Source organism: Piliocolobus tephrosceles, chromosome 1, assembly GCF_002776525.5.
Source record: "Piliocolobus tephrosceles isolate RC106 chromosome 1, ASM277652v3, whole genome shotgun sequence".
In the NCBI taxonomy this organism is placed as follows: domain Eukaryota; kingdom Metazoa; phylum Chordata; class Mammalia; order Primates; family Cercopithecidae; genus Piliocolobus; species Piliocolobus tephrosceles.
In genome coordinates, this window is record NC_045434.1 from 175,677,279 (window position 1) to 175,691,425 (window position 14,147).

The 14,147-nt window shown below is 55.8% G+C and overlaps 1 protein-coding gene across 2 annotated transcripts; it reads left to right on the top strand.

Annotated features, from left to right (window-relative positions):
* The first annotated feature begins 4,317 nt into the window (after positions 1–4,317).
* On the top strand, positions 4,318–10,327 carry KNCN (kinocilin). 2 transcript variants are annotated; one of them, XM_023221608.2, is made up of 4 exons: positions 4,318–4,901; positions 5,945–6,013; positions 6,699–6,773; positions 8,146–10,327. In XM_023221608.2, the coding sequence occupies exons 1-4, from the start codon at positions 4,751–4,753 to the stop codon at positions 8,223–8,225; spliced, it is 375 nt and encodes a 124-aa protein (XP_023077376.1). In that variant the 5' UTR covers positions 4,318–4,750; the 3' UTR covers positions 8,226–10,327. The 2 variants fall into 2 exon arrangements, with proteins under 2 accessions (XP_023077376.1, XP_023077377.1); XM_023221609.1 differs by lacking the exon at positions 5,945–6,013 and having other exon boundaries at positions 4,751–4,901; positions 8,146–10,322.
* The last annotated feature ends 3,820 nt before the right edge of the window (positions 10,328–14,147 follow it).

Sequence of the window (14,147 nt, forward strand, 5' to 3'; positions counted from 1 at the left end):
CTTACTAGCTCTGGGGCTTGGGCCAGTTACTTAATCTCTGAGAGTTTCTTCAACTATAAATGGGGATGATAGTGCTTACTTCGTGGTACTGTTGTGAAAGTTACAAATTAATAAATGCGAAGTGTCGGGAGCAGTTCCAGGCCCACATAGTAAGTGCTCCATAAATGTTAGCTATTATAGTTTTAGCTAATCGAGTAGTCCCCATTGATCCCCAGTTTCACTTAATTCCATAATTTCAGTTACCTGTGGTCAAAATAGGTGAGTACGACACAATAGGATATTTTGAGAGAGAGACCACATCCATATAACAATTGTTCTATTTTGTTAATCTCTTCCTATACCTAATTTAGAAATTAAACTTTATCACAGATACGTATGTATAGGAAAAATTGTAATATATAGAGTTTGGTACTGTCCATGGTTTGAGACATCCACCAAGGGTCTTAGAACGTGTCCCCTAGGGATAATGGGAGACTCCTGTGTTTACTGTTGTCTGCCGGGGCAGAATTACACAACTCACGGTCCCAGTGCTGGAGACGAGCCCTCCTTGGTCCCTGGCTCTGGGAGCACTCTACAGAAGCACTGTGTGCTGTGGAGATAGATCTGGGCCTCTTCAGATGAGCCAGGCCTCTGTCCCTCTGTGGGATCCTCCTGCAGACAGGCTGCTCTGTCCCTCTGGGATGCAGTCCCTGGCCCAGAGGGGCAGCTGTGGCACAAGGGGAAGAGCCTGACGTGAGGACCGGAGCCCTGGGTTCCAGTACCGCCACTATTCACTGGTGACCTTGGAAGTCCTGGCTCCGCTGGACAGAGGCAGATCCGGCAGATGCACTGAGGCGGCTCTGAGACCGCAGAGCCCCTTCCGGGCATGGGATCTGCCATGATGGAAGGCAGCTCCCCAGCTCCAGAGCTCTCGCGTGGGCGGGGCCTAGAAGGAGAGAGCTGGTCCCAGCCAGCTGGAGCGTCTCAAGCCTCAGACCTCTCTTCTAAAACCTAATGATCAGGCCTTGGCCCCAGCCCCAGCCCTGATTCAGCTGGACCCTGAGGACTCCTGTCTGAGGGCCTCTGGGCACAGGGACCGTCCAGTCTTTGTCCTTCTGTGTGTCTACCTGCCTGGGCTGTGGGGGCCCCTCCTCCCTCCTGGCCGACTGCCCCTCCCAGACCCAGCTCCATGAACAGTGGTGCCTTGGTCCCATGCCAGCACTCCAGCTGCTTCAGGTCTGGAGGGGGCCGAGGAGCAAGGTCCCCCCAAGGCTGGCACTCTTGTTGCCATGGTAGCCGTTGCCTTGGAAGCCGCTTCCCTGACTTCAGCTTCCAAATGGTCCAAGAAAGCTACCCGTCCTCTGGGGTATTGGTGAATTAATCATGCTCTTTTCCAGGGTTCTCACCCCTCAAGGAAAATAAACAGAACCAAACCAGACTGGGGCCTTTTCGCCCACTGTTCCTCCCCACCCCCACACCACACTTGGACTTGGTGCACTGAGAAGGAAGGAGCATGGGCAGACGCTCTCCAGCCCTTGCCTCAGCAGGCGACAGAGAGAAGAGACCGGGTGATGGAATTCACTAATGTGCCCGTGGCCTTGCCATGCCTGAGAACTGTGGCCTCCAAGAGCACCCAGGTTCAGCGGGGAGGCTCCGATGCTTGGGAGAGGTGGAGGGTTGGTGGGGGGATGGAGCCCTGGTGCCTTGGGCCTCCCTCTCAGCATGACTCACAGAGAGGTTCCTGAACTCATTTACCTATTGCTGTGAGCACATCACTCAAGGACACACGTACCTTTTCTTTTTCAGAGCGCAAATTGAGGGAAGAATTGGCAGGCCTCCCTCTCTACATCACAACTGTTTTGGAAGCCTTTAATGACGCACTCCTGGGCCTGAGGGAAAGAGGCAGGCCTTGACTGATTTTCGTTGTTTTGTTTTGTTTTGTTTTTTGTTTGTTTGTTTTGAGACTGGATTTCACACCCATCGCCCAGGCTGGAGTGCGGTGGTGTGATCTCGACTCACTGCAACCTCCTCCTCAAGCGATCCTGCCACCTCAGCCTTGAGCCTCCTTGGGCTCAATCGATCCTCCCACCTCAACCTCCCAAGTAGCTGGGACTACAAGCATGCACCACTGTGCCCGGAACATTTTTGTTTTTGTAGAGACAGGGTTTTGCCATGTTGCCCAGGCTGGTCTTACACTCCTGGCCTCAAGCCATCCCCTGCCTCAGCCTCCCAAAGTGCTGGGATTGTAATCCCATCATGCCTGGTCCCTTGACTCATTTTTTAACACAATGTCTCCCTCTGAAGGTGGGGCTGCCAATTCCTCCCACCTCAACTAAAACAGTGTTGAAATTCAGGGGCAGATAGGCCAGAGTACTTCCCAGCGGGGCAGGATCCATGCGGACTCTGGGCAATTCTCCTGTCTCCCCATGTCTTGGATTCCCCACCTCTTTTATAAAGAGCTGGGACGGCCCTGGTTCTGTGATCTTGGAACTGATAAAGGCTTAACGTGCCTCTCCTTAAGCAGTTCACAGGTGCCTCTGCCACCCCCATCCCCATCACCAGACAAGGCAGTGGGCTCAGGGAAGTGGAATGGCTGGCCCGAGCCCCATAGTGCAAGGTGGAAAACACGGCCCCAGGAGCTTCTGTCTTGGTGAGGGTGTGAGAGACTCACCCTCAGCCTTAGACTTTGAGAGGAGCCAGGAACACGTTTCATGGACAATTATTTCGGAGGCTCCTTCTAAAACGAAGTCAGTGGGAGATCAATTATGTGTGACAGAGACATGGGCTAGGATTTGATGCCTAATTAGAGGAATAATCAGATCTCATCCAGGCAGGAGGCACAGTGGATGCTGGCAGCAGCGCTGTGGCTAGGGAGTGCCCAGCTCCAGGGGCTTTCCCTCTGTGGGGGCCGGGAACACAGTCCAGGGCCCATCTTTGTGCTGCAGTCACCCCTCTCTATAGACTCATCGTGAGCCGAAGCTCCGCTTAGGTGACCCTGGGCCTTCTCAGGCCCCCTTCTCCACATACAAGGAATGCCTCTTGTTAGAGACAGAGGTTCCTGTGTGTCCACAGCCCTCCTGTTTGATGACTGGAGGTGGTCGTGCAGTCCAAGCCCTCTCCCTGAACTCTGTCCTTGTGTCCAGAAGACTAGCTCAGGTCCCTCCTAGCCACAGCATTCTGGGGAGCTCACTCCTGGAACCTGCCCTCAAGGGGCTGCCAGTCTACAGAAGACAGAAAACAAGAACAGGGCAGCCATGGAGGCAGGTGGAGGGATGAGAAGTTGAGCCTGGTGACATGAGACTACATATGCGGTGCAGAGAGGGGGCATCCAAAGAGAGGGCAGGGAGGCTGGCGACGGGACTCTGAGCAGGATTACGGGACCCTAGGAATTGTGCCCAGGTGCAGGGCCAGGCCGGGGCCATACTGTGGGATTGGGAAGGCTCCGATCCATAAAGAGTCAAATTATGCAATGAATGATGAAGGCTGGAACTAGGGGCTGGGGCAGGTCTCAGGGCTGGGCTGGGTTGGTGACCACTGCCCAGCCTTGGGTTGGGGGATCCTGCAAGTAGCTCAGACGGGCTGGGTGCAGGTGCTCATTTCAGCGGGTGGGAAGGCACCAACCATGACCCAACCCCTACCAAGTCCTCTTCCCTACCCTACCCCTTAGGTGTCTTCCTCCTGCCCACACCAGTGCCACCACTGCTCTTCCCTGTCACTCCCAGTCGGGGATCCCCAAGGTGGCTAGAAGTGTTCACCCTCCATTCCACTGGCCACTAAAAGGGGGGTGGGTACCAAGCCCACACCTGAAGACAAGGAAGTCCCGTGAGATCAAGCTTCAAAGTAGGATGCCCTCAGCCCTGCCTGGGAGCCCAGAGGTGAACAGGATAGGGATGTGATGGGCAGGGGTAGGGAGCAGACTTGGAGAGATGCCTCTCCCTGCCTGCTTTCTGTCCCAGGTGCAGTTCCTGTCTCTTGAGCCTCCTGCCGTGTGTCTATCTCAGACTCCAAGCAGAGACCCCAGGTGCACCTCCAGGCCAAAGGGCAGAGCACAGCAGAGTGGGCCCTGAGTATGTGACCAGGAGTCTCCTCACATCCCTGGCTTCTGAATGACAGGCAAAGCCACCCCCTCATTCTTCTCCCTCAGGAACCAGCAGTGGAACCTGGGCTGACTGCCTGCTGGGCCCCGGGACCCAGACAGCCGCTCACATTGCAACCTCATGAATAACTCAGCACCTCCCTGCTGCCTACATCTCTGAGGAGCCTGTGGCCCCTGGACCAACTCCCCCTTCACCCCGCCTCTCATTGCTTTAAATTTTCATAGGCTGAGGCTCAGTGGCAAGTGAGTGGCTCTAGGAAGATGGGGCAGGATGTCCTGGGCAGGGAAGCTTGAACTCTCCTGGGTGGAAGCTGGCAGGGAAGGATCCTACGGAGCAGGCCCAGCTCCCTAGAACTCTGGCAGCCAAAGCAGAAATGTAGCCAGACAGGAGTCCCAAGGGTGGGCTGCAGCTTCAGAGGGCTTTAAGAGAGGAAGAGTAAGCTGGGTGACCTGGTACAGATCCCTGGTCAAGGTGGGACTAGGGGGCCCCTAGTGGAGCAGTGGGTCCTAGGACTTCAGATAAATCCCAGGGTTCCCCGCCAGTAATCTTACTGCCCAGAAACTCCCACCCTGAAGTTGGAGCACCAACAAGGGGACATCCAAGAGCCCAGAAACTTCCAGGATTTTTCTGGGTCCAGACTGCACCAGCTGGAGGCAGTGCCCCTGTGGGCCTGCATGGACATCCCCATCAACAGCAGAGATTTCCACTGCCTGCAGCTGGCCTGCGTGGCTCTCGGGCTGGTGGCTGGCAGCGTCATCATCGGCATCTCCGTATCCAAGGCTGCAGCTGCCATGGGCGGTGTCTTTATCGGCGCTGCTGTACTGGGTGAGCAGGGGCTGGGCTGGGATAGGGAGGGGAGATTCTGGAGGTGGGGGCAGGGGCATGGTCAGGTAAACAAGGAACAGGGAAGGGCTGGGTCAGCAGGAATCAATTGGGGAGAATGGAAGCTAGAGGTGTGAGCAAGACCGCCATCAGGGGCACAGGTGGGAGAGGAGGGATGCGCTAGGGCTCCTTCCAGCTACGGGGAGGAGAAAAGAAGGGGAGCTGGCTGTCACACTCCTTTCTGGCTGCTCCCACTGGCTCTCCAGCCCCAAGTTCTAGGCTCTTGGATTTGTGGTGGGATTCATCAGCCTATCCGGGCAGAACAGGGGGTTGATGGCGGCAGGTAAAAGGACAGAGCTCCCGAAGACTCTGAGCCAAGACAGGCTCCAGCTCAGAAAAAGAGTTTCCTCTTCTTTCCCTGTTTGCCTCCACAGCAGCTGTGTCCATCTGTCTGTCTGTGTGGGCGAGGCACACTGATGGCCCCTCAGTGACGCTGAATGCCATCCCTTACCCCACCCCACCCTCCCAGGCCAAAAGCAGGACCAGAAGCACCAGGCTAGGGGACTTTGGGTGTCTACACCTGCAGGTTCTGGCACAGATGCTCATCGGGGGATGGAGTCGGGGCAGGCAAGGCAGGACTGGCTCTGCTGCTCCTGCTCCCCAGGTCTGGGTGGAGAGGAGTATGCTGAGGACAAGCGCCCAGTCTGGCCCTGGGGGCCCTGGGGGAGCGTGGGGACAGCAGAGAGGCAGCAGTGCTGTCAGCCAGGCTCATTCCAGCAACCTACTCTTCACCTAGGCACGGTGGAGCCAGGCAGCTGGGGCCTTCACAGACTGTAGCCCCTTCCCCAGACAGGCACTGCCCCCCACAATCCACATGCACACACCCACGGGCTCACATTTACACACTCACAGTCCCAACTCTGAACACTGTGTCCTCCCATGCACACCCATATCTCACAAACCACCCCTCAGGCTCCCAGCCCACCCACAGCCTCAACATTCACCAGGCCCCTCCCCATCACAGAACCCCCTGTGTCTCTTCTCAGGGTTCCTCATCTTGGCCTACCCCTTCCTGAAGGCTCGGTTCAACCTGGACCATATCCTGCCTACCATAGGTGAGGCCTCTCCCTGACCCCAGCAGACCCCTCTGCCAAGGACTGTTCCGGACCCTTTGTGTGTTCGTCTGGGATCCACTGTGTGGCTGGGCTGAGCCCATGTATGAGACCGCTCTAGCTGTCTGTGTTAGAGCTGCTGTGTGTGTGTGTGTGTGTGTGTGTTGTGCAGGTGTTGCCATGACTACAGCACAGCAGAATCCAGCCCGGTGCCTGCAACAAAGGTGCCTGAACCAGCTCAGAGCTGGGAAGTCCATCTCCCTTGAGAGATTTTATGACTCCCCAAAGCGTCCAACATCTCTAAATAACTCCCTTTTCATCCCTGAGCCCCCATGAAAGATCCTCTATTTCCCCTAAGACCCCATGGCCTCTGCATAGCTCCCACCTCATTTCAGCTCCCCAAATACAGGCTGCCATCTCCACCAATCCTATGGGGATTTCCATGGCCCCAGTTCTCCCCAGGACCTCACTTCCCTAAAAGATCTGCCATTTTCTCCTTCAAGGGCCCAGTTCTTTTTCTCCTGCCCAAATCAGCCCAGATCATGTGAGACCTAAAGGAATGCAGTGGAGCAAAGACAGCATCAGGGATGGAAACTAGACAGCAAGAAGGACTTCCCTTCCCAACCTGGGCTTGATTTGGAGAATGGCTCGGTAACCAGGGGGGACTTGGGGTGTTCTCATCCCGCAGGAAGCCTAAGAATCCATCCCCATCCAGGGCCAGACCATGGAGAAGGAAGATCCAGCACCAATGGCAACAAGGAAGGTAAGTTCCAGAAATTCCCAAGTCCATCTTTCTTTTTTGAGACAGAGTCTTGCTCTTGTTGCCCAGGCTGGAGTGCAATGTCACAATCTCGGCTCACTGCAACCTCCGCCTCCCAGGTTCAAGCGATTCTCTTGCCTCAGCCTCCCGAGTAGCTGGGATTACAGGCATGTGCCACCACACCTGGCTAATTTTTGTATTTTTAGTAGAGACGGGGTTTCTCCATGTTGGTCAGGCTGGTCTTGAACTCCCGACCTCAGGTGATCCACCCGCCTCAGCCTCCTAAAGTGCTGGGATTACAGGCGTGAGCAACCGCGCCCAGCCTGAGTCTGTCTTTCATCTCCCCTCCCTGACTGAGCAGCTCAGTGGGGCCTGGGAGACTTGAGCGGCATCCCGAAGGGGCTTCCTCAGTGCAGGGGGATGGTACTGCTGGCAGTTTCCCCATGTGCGCAGTCAGACCCTTGCTGCTCCAAGCTGAACTGATCTTCTCTTGCTTATCCTAAGGGCTTCTGTCTTGCCCAGCCCGGACACTGGGATGAGGGCACCTCCCTGCTTCTTCCCCTCTCTCCCCTCAGCTTTCCCCAGGTCCCATGCCTCAGTTTATTTTCCCACTCCCCTCTCCCATCTCCCCCAGGGTCAGAGGAACTCAAAGGGACCCAAGGCTGGGGTGCCCAGTGCCCAGGGCAGAGCTGGGATAGAATGGGGAGGGGTGGATGTGCCAGGGGACAGTTTCAGCCCAGTTTAAAGAGGCACCCATGCATACCAGCTTTGGGTGCTAGTTTTAACTACCCCAGTTTAAAGTTCGTACCCCAAACTGGGCATCTCCTTGTTCCTCCACCCCACACCTGGAAAAATTCCAGGGCAGGAGTTTCTCAAAGATGACCCCAGCCCAGTCTCTGCCACCAGTGGTAGGATGGCTAATACTCAGCAAAAGGCCCCATTCCAGACACTGTTCTGAGCCATGTTCATCTATTATTCACTCTTTTAAGTCTCACAACAACCACATGAGGGCGGTACGGTCATTAGTTTCATTTTACATATGGGGTAACCGAGGCACAGGGAGATTAAATGACATGCCCAAGACCACACAGCCAGGAAGTTCTGCAGCCAAAGCTCAAACCAGGCAGCGGGCTCCAGGGTCCTGCCTCTACCCCCAGCCCATGCTGCTGTCCTCTTGAAAGCCATCTTGACTGGAGGTACCTCTTTAAACTGGGCTGAAACTGTCACCTGGGATGTTCCCCTCTCCCCATTCTATCCCAGCTTTGCCTAGGTTCACCGGGCACCCCGGCCTTGGGTCCCTTCGAGTTCCTCTGACCCTGACAACTCCTGGGGACCTGTCTACTGAGGCAGTTCTTGTCCCTTGTCTCTCCCCCAGGAGCCCGCAGCAGCCTGTCCACCGTGAGCAGGACCCTGGAGAAGGTGAAGCCAGGGGCCCGGGGGGCTGAGGAATGCTGAGGCAAAGTCTGAGGGGCTGCCCTTTCCCTGCCCTCCCGTCCTGCCTGCTGCCCCTATCTCAGTGCCCTCCTGGGTTAGAAAATCCGAACCAGAGACAAGCCAGGCCCTGCAGACCCCAGAGCAGCTGGGAACAACAGCGTCTGGAACGGAGCCTTTCACACTCGCCCGGCCAAGGCTCTTGAAAATGGATTCCGCTGGTGTGGGCTGGGGCCTGGAGCAAGGCATTGCTGGACGCCCCCACAGGGTTCCCGTGTTTCAGGCTCCTTTCCTGACCTTTCTTTCTGGACTACAGCTCAGCTTTGTTGCCTGTTCGATCTACTGACTGATTTCTCTGGAATTTGGGGTCCAAGGCCCTGACTATGACCAGGATGCCCCAGTCCCTTGCTCTAACCTGGCTTCAGAAGTGAACCACAGACCCAGAAGAACCACAGACAGGGACCCTCCACCCCCACGGTCAGCCCAGGATCTCTAGAGCTCACTAGCCCAATAGAGGGGCTAGACAAGATCCTTTTTCAAATATCAAAACTCCTGGCAGTTCCTCAGGGACAGGCTCTGAGCAGCAGTAAATCAGATGGGGGATTCTGGGGGGTCACAAAGGGACAGGTACAAACAACCTTGCCTGGGGGTCAGAGGAGGCGACTTCTCAGCTGAGCCCGGCCCTGTGACTCCTGGTGTCTAACTCCACCACTCAAGGCCTTTTGTGATCTGACTTCTCTCTTCCCCCGATCTTCTCACTGCTCCCTGAAGAAGCGAAACATATTCCTGTCTCCAAGGTTTGCCCTGTGTTCTCCAGGGCCCTCCCTGCTTCTCTCTGCCTATCAAACTCCCCACTTTTAAAGGCCCCATTCAAAAAATCTCCTACCCACGTGCTCTCCTCATTCTCTTCTGCCAGTCTCTGTGTTGCTGCCACCTTTCAGGCAGGGTCGAAGTCTTCCTTTTCACAAAACAACTGTTAAGCCAACTTAAGTCTACTAAACATTGCCCCTGCTCTAGTGCCTAGCACCAGACCAGTAGGTGCTTAATAAATGCCAATGGCTTCAATTTAATGTAAAAACAATTCCCTAGGCTTTCCCCGGGAAGCCACTTTAAAGTCCCATCTACCGTGGGTAGAGCAAGTTTGGAGCAAGGAGGCCCAGGTATGACCTCACAAAACATTGCTACTCCCTCCACACCCGCACCCTCCAGGCAGAGTTGTTTGACCTCTACAGAGATACCCTGTCCATATGGCCTCTGGCCTGGTTTAGTGAGCAGAAGACAAGCTAGAAAGTGTCCTTCTTCCAGGATCAGTGGAGATGGCACTTCCTCTTAGACGCCTCCCCTGACTTTACTGTGCTTCCCAGCCCCAGGGTTTCCCTCCTTCACAGCCCAATCACTGAGTGGCCTTTGTCTATTTCCCCTCCTGAGAGTGGGAGCAGAGGGCCAGGCACCCAGAAGACACCCCAGTGGATGTGGGAAAACCAAAGTTTTCTGAAGCAGCAGAGTCCATCTCAGATGGGAAAGCTGAGGCCCCACTGGAAAAAGGACTCATCGAGTCCCATGGTGAAAGGTCACGGGGCCAGGCCTGCAGCCAGGTCTCCTATCTCTCCCTATCCAAGGCTCTATCTTCTGCTGTCCTCTGCACGGGCAGCGGGGATCAGCTCTCTGACCACAGTGTGAGAGACCTCCATGAAGGGGCTGCCTTCCACAAATGCTGGCCAGGTGTAGAGACTTCGGTTCCTTCAGCTGAGAGAAGCAACTTTCTCTCCTTGAATTTCCCACCTCTCTACCCAACTGCTGCCTATTCCCTGCCCCTTCTCTTTTCCTTCATGATCATCAACAATAGCTCAGGCTGCGGTCCCTCCTCAATCAACAAGGAGGTGGCCCTTCCTCCTATCCATCTTTTCCATCCTCACCTCAGTGCCCTAGAGATGCCCCAGGGTGGAGGGGATGGGAGTGGGGGATGTGGAGCCTGAGCTGTGGAGAGGGTGGTTCCCTACCCCCTGCCCATCAACCCTTCTCAGCCAAGCTCTCCCCAGGATGGGGCTACAGAATCCCCAGTGCCTGGCGCCAGGCACAGAGAGATGCTGGGGGCCAGGTGCAATAAATCAAGGAATGAAAACATACAACGGCAAGAGCTATGTCCACTGGGGAAGAACTGGGTGAGGCTTCAAAGGACCCTTAAACTGAGCGGAAATTCTCGAGCCTGGTCCTCTAGTTCCTCTTTCTCCTTGCTGTGGGCTTCCTGAAACACGTTCCCTCCAGCCCAGGTGAATGTCCCAATACATCTTCCTCAAGTGCATCCCCAGCCTCAACCTCCCCACTCCCATGGTCACAGGAGTAGTCAATGTGGAGACATGAGGCTTCTCCCCCTCACACTTCGAGAAAAGGTGAGGTCAGGCCCAGCTGGCATGGGTAGTACGGTAGGTAGCATTAGGGAGAAGTAGAACCCTCCAATATTTCAGCATGGGACAGGGGGGTGGACAGGGACAGGTCTTTGAACCAAGCTCTTCCAGTAGTCTGTTCAAGAAATGAAATTGGTTCTTTCCAATAGCCATTCTCACACCAGGACTGTGACTATGACTGTGCCTGGCCCTGGGCTGGGTGCTGAGAACACACAAGTGACCCAAAGGTGGGGTGTGCTTGGTCCAAGCAGCTTCCTTGAAGTTGCAGGCCTGCTGGGCCAACCTGGAAGAGGACTGCCTAGGCTGGGGCTGGAGTTTGGAGATAAGACTCACACCCTGGTTCCCAGGGGCTGGGGCAAGAGGCTGTGGGGCCTTGAGCCTGGCTTTCCCTAGATGCAAAGGGAGGATATGGTAGCCCTTCCCCACAGGGCCACTGTCAGCATGAAGGCTGCAGTGGGGTTTATGAATGGATGAGTGAATGAATGAAGGCAGAGGTTGGAGAGATGTTCTTTCAGCTGAACTCCTCCAGAGTCTGAAAGTCAGCACCTCAGTCTTCCCTCCCACACAGCTCAGCCTGGAGGTGGGCCTGCTGCCCAGCACTCCCTCCCCAGCCCTCATCCCAAAAAGCTCCTACACACACCACCAGGAGATAGTCACCCCCTAGACAGGCTCGTGGCCACACCCCTTTCTAGGGTGCAGGATTGGTGGTTGATTGGAAGGGATGCTGAAAACAAGCCCATCCCTGGAAAAATTCCCCCTCTCCCCCGCCCCACAGCCCCAGCCCTGCTCCTGAAAAGGTGGAGAATCCATTTGAAGTTGAAGGCAGAGCCACTTCGACTTGTACCCGTGCCCTAGAGTGAGTTGTAACATATCTGTGCCTGGCTCTCGGAAAGTGCAGACGAGACGGTGTGGGTGGGCTAGGAGTTATTTGCAAGGGTGCTTGCAGACCTGGAAGCCTGGAGGAGAAGGGGAGAAGGACGGAACGGAGCGGAGAGGGGAGGTGTATGGTAAGAACCCCACTCGCCCAGGGTTGAAGGGGAGCTGAGGGTCGGCGGCCAACGCTTGGAGGAGAGGGGCTCCGGGTGGCTGGAGGCGGCTGGGGACCAGCGCAGGCCAGCGCGCTGGCCCCTCCCAGTCCACCGCCGCCGCTGCGGGGGCTGCTCCAGGGGAGCCGAGCCGAGTGGGAGCGGGTCTGAGCATCTCTGCCCTGCGCGCAGCGGCTGGGGGTCCAGGACGGGGTGCCCTCTCCCACCCACCTGCTGATCTAGAGTCTCCAAGCTGCTCGGTCCAGGACCACCCCCCCGACCCGCCCGGAAACCCAGCCGCGTGGGAGAGGGCGACCCCACCTCCAACCCCAGTGCTGTTCGCCGGCCCAGGCCCTAGAAGCCAGCGGACGGAGGACGGGGTGGCCCGGCCTCTCTCCTGGCTGTCCTGCGCTCGAGGGATCCTTCCTTCCTGCTGACCCAGGGTGCTCAGGGGTCAGCCGGGTCAGGCCCGCAGGGGAGTGTCCACGGACCGGCTCAGGTAAGTGAAGGAGCTGTGGGAGGCTGGCGGGAGGGGGCTGAGGAGGGGACACTTACTGGAACGGGGAAGAGACTCCATCCAGCCTGAGCTCCAGGGGACAGGAGTAGTGCCCAGAGAAGCCGTCAAAAACCTGTAGCGGTGAGAGGACAGGGGTGAGAAAGACAGAGAGGGATGCAGGAGAAGGGGAGACACTCCGCAGGCATTGGCGGCTCCGGGGCTTCCTCTGCTCCACTCTGACCCCACCCTGCTCTGAACTGGGTAGGACTCTGCCCTAGAATCTCACCTGTCCCCTCCATGTCCTCCCCAAAGCCCAAAGTGAGGAGGGGATGGGAGAGAAGAGAGGACAGAGCAACTTCAAATCCAAGAGACAGGGGAAGCCAGGAGGGCAGAAAACGAGCCCCTCTGACCAATGTCTCCCCTCACCATTTATTTAATCAATGTTCACTGGGCCATTTATCTAACCAATATTCACCTGGGGAGAGGCAGGCACCCAAACAAGGTGGACCTAATCTTGGCCCTCAAGGAAGATGGCTAGGGCCTGCAGACCTGGATACAGGAGTCATGGCACCGTGAGGGTATCATGAGTTTAGGAGTCCTGATTTGCAGAGTTTCGGAAATCTGAGAGAAGGAAGGAAGGAAGCAGCATCCCAGCTGCACTCTGAAGGTAGAGCTGGGGTCAGCCAAGGGAAGAGAAAGTAGGCTCATGGCTCAGGCACAGGGAGCTCACACACCTGGTGAGGTCAGCCCGCAAGAGCAAAATCAAGGCAGGGATGAGGAGAGTAGCAGGGCTGGCCAGCAGCTGTGAGGATCCTAGGAGGAGAGATGGGGCAGTGATGAGACTAGAGAGGAAGGGATGGATTCCGGGACGCTTGGAGGGGAGAGTCTGCAGGGCTTAGTGATAGATGGCAAATGTGTGGAGGGAAGCCTGGGGAGAGAGGAGCTGAAGAAGAAGCCCAGATTTTCTGGCTGGGTCTGTGGGCTCTGTAGGTGAAGATGAAACTGAGGGAACTGTATCCCAGGGGAAGAGTATGTTTCCAGGAGGGAGACTTCAGTAGGTCCCAAGCTCTGGAGACGTCAAGTGAGCTAAGAGTTGAACAGTGTTCATGGAATTCAGGCAAAAGGAGTCAGCTGGTGGCCTTGGTGAAAGCAGAGTCTGTGGTGTGATGGGGCATAAACCAGACTGGAGTGGACTGGCTCTTGACAAGGAGGTGAGATATATACTGTAGACAGTGCTTTCAAGAAAGGGACAGAGTGTTAGCTGGAGGCAGATGTGGGGTTGAAGGAGGGTTTTGTTTCAAGACGGGAGAGGCCTTCTTAGATGCATCCAGTGGGAGGTACAGTTCAGTGACGGGTTGGTGAGTTCAGACTAGGAAGTGGGAGGTTTCCCCGTATCCTTGAGGATCACAGTGATGCCAGGGATGTGGATGTACAAACAGCCCATGCCACCCAGCTGTGGTTTTTTCACCTACAAGGCTTAGCAGTTTGGGCATAGACTTGAGGTGGCAGAAAGCCAGACTGTTGCAACTGAGGCTTTGCTGGCAGCTTTGGCAGAAGGACAAAGGGACAAGTTAAGTTGCAAGAGAGTAATGGAAATAAGTCAGTTTGGGCTCTTGGGTAGATGCAGACAGAAGTGGAAGCAAGAGGATCATGGAGAAAAATGCAGAGGTCCAGGGGTTGCATGAGATCAAAGAACAGTTACAGCCAGAGGCAGTGTGGAGTTAGGAAAGGCACAGATTTAGGAGACACACAGCCTAGGTTTGAATCACAGCTATGCCATATATTACCATGATGTCTGTGACCTTAGGCCATTCTTCTAACCTCTCAGGCCTCTGTTTCCCAATCCATAAATTAGTGGCAGCAGTAGTGCTACCTAAGGGTTGTCATGGCACTTAAATGAGTTAATATATATAAAGGGCGGCCAGGCATGCTGGGTCATGCTTGTAATCCCAGCACTCTGGGAGGCTGAGGCCAGCGGATCATGAGGTCAGGAGATTGAGACCATCCTGTCCAACATGGT

Bases quoted from the DNA above. Each gene is read 5' to 3' on its own strand.
- KNCN (XM_023221608.2), top strand. From the start codon at position 4,751: ATGGACATCCCCATCAACAGCAGAGATTTCCACTGCCTGCAGCTGGCC. The intron at 4,902-5,944 runs GTGAGCAGGGGC...GTCTCTTCTCAG, and splicing joins TATCGGCGCTGCTGTACTGG to GGTTCCTCATCTTGGCCTAC. The intron at 6,014-6,698 runs GTGAGGCCTCTC...CTCATCCCGCAG, and splicing joins CCATATCCTGCCTACCATAG to GAAGCCTAAGAATCCATCCC.